The sequence below is a fragment of the Buceros rhinoceros genome, unplaced genomic scaffold (genome assembly GCF_000710305.1).
Source record: "Buceros rhinoceros silvestris isolate BGI_N320 unplaced genomic scaffold, ASM71030v1 scaffold41562, whole genome shotgun sequence".
NCBI classification, from domain to species: Eukaryota; Metazoa; Chordata; class Aves; order Bucerotiformes; family Bucerotidae; genus Buceros; species Buceros rhinoceros.
This window is the reverse complement of record NW_010399044.1, coordinates 880-1,770: the sequence shown is the minus strand read 5'-3', so window position 1 is coordinate 1,770 and position 891 is coordinate 880. Positions and strand designations below refer to the sequence as shown.

General features: G+C 60.0%; 1 protein-coding gene across 1 annotated transcript in view; it reads right to left on the bottom strand.

The window, feature by feature from the left end:
* The window catches only part of ATP1B4 (ATPase, Na+/K+ transporting, beta 4 polypeptide), a 9,925-nt gene extending 9,631 nt beyond the window's left edge, over positions 1-294 (bottom strand). The window contains exon 1 of the mRNA XM_010131328.1: positions 232-294. Within this exon, the coding sequence (XP_010129630.1) occupies positions 232-294 (63 nt within the window). The remainder of the gene's footprint in view (positions 1-231) is intronic.
* Positions 295-891: the final 597 nt, after the last annotated feature.

The following is an 891-nucleotide window of genomic DNA, read 5'->3' as shown; positions in this document are numbered from 1 at the left end:
GCCAGGTTTGCAGAGGGTGGCCCGTGCCCTAGTGTCGCTGCCCCTCCTAACCCTCCTCACTGCCCAGGACCACCAGCCAGACCCCCTGCTGCCCCATCCCCTCTCAGTGCAAACTGCTTATCCTTTGCCTAAGGGACGAAGCAGCACTTCCTAAAGCAAAGAAGATACAGCAGGTGCTTGGCAGTAGCCCTCGCCTCTCGGAGGGTGGCCAGCAGCCCCCAAAAGACTCACCGCTTGCTGGTGGGTGCTCCTGTGCTGGTGCTCTGTGCCCCCAGTGCTGCCATTCCCGTCCATCCCTGGGTGGGCAACGCAGAGAAATGTGAGTGTTAGCACTGCAGGAGCCCAGGGCTGAGCCCAGTAGCACCGGCCCCATCGTAGGTGCCATATGCCCTGGCTCTCAAGGACCCACAGGCACAACCCCCTTCCCAGCACAGCTCCCCAGACTCACTGCACCCCCAAAAAAAGGCTGAGTGAGCACAGCTGCGCCGAGACCTTTGCCTGTCTGTGAGGAACCAGGCTGCTTTCTCCCCCTACTCTGCAGGACTTCAGCGTTCAGGAGTGGATGAAAAAATAACTTGGTTTCCTAAGAGGGCTGAGCTCAATGCAACAGGATCCCGCCCCAAGCCCCCCTGGCATCTGGTGCCCTTTGCAGCACCCTCGCAGCATCCTGCCCCATGCCCGAGCCCCCATCAGTGCCAGCCAGCGCCCTACATGGGGAAGCCAGGCTCTCCACCCCGGGGAGACCGTGTAGCTGTTAATAAACATGAGCAAATCTCTAGGGCTTTCAACGGCCGCGTGTGTCCGTCAACGTGTGCTTGTCAGTCACAGCAGGGCCACGGTTAACGACTGCAAAACCTCTTTGGCAGTGAAGGGTAGTGCAAGGGGCAGATC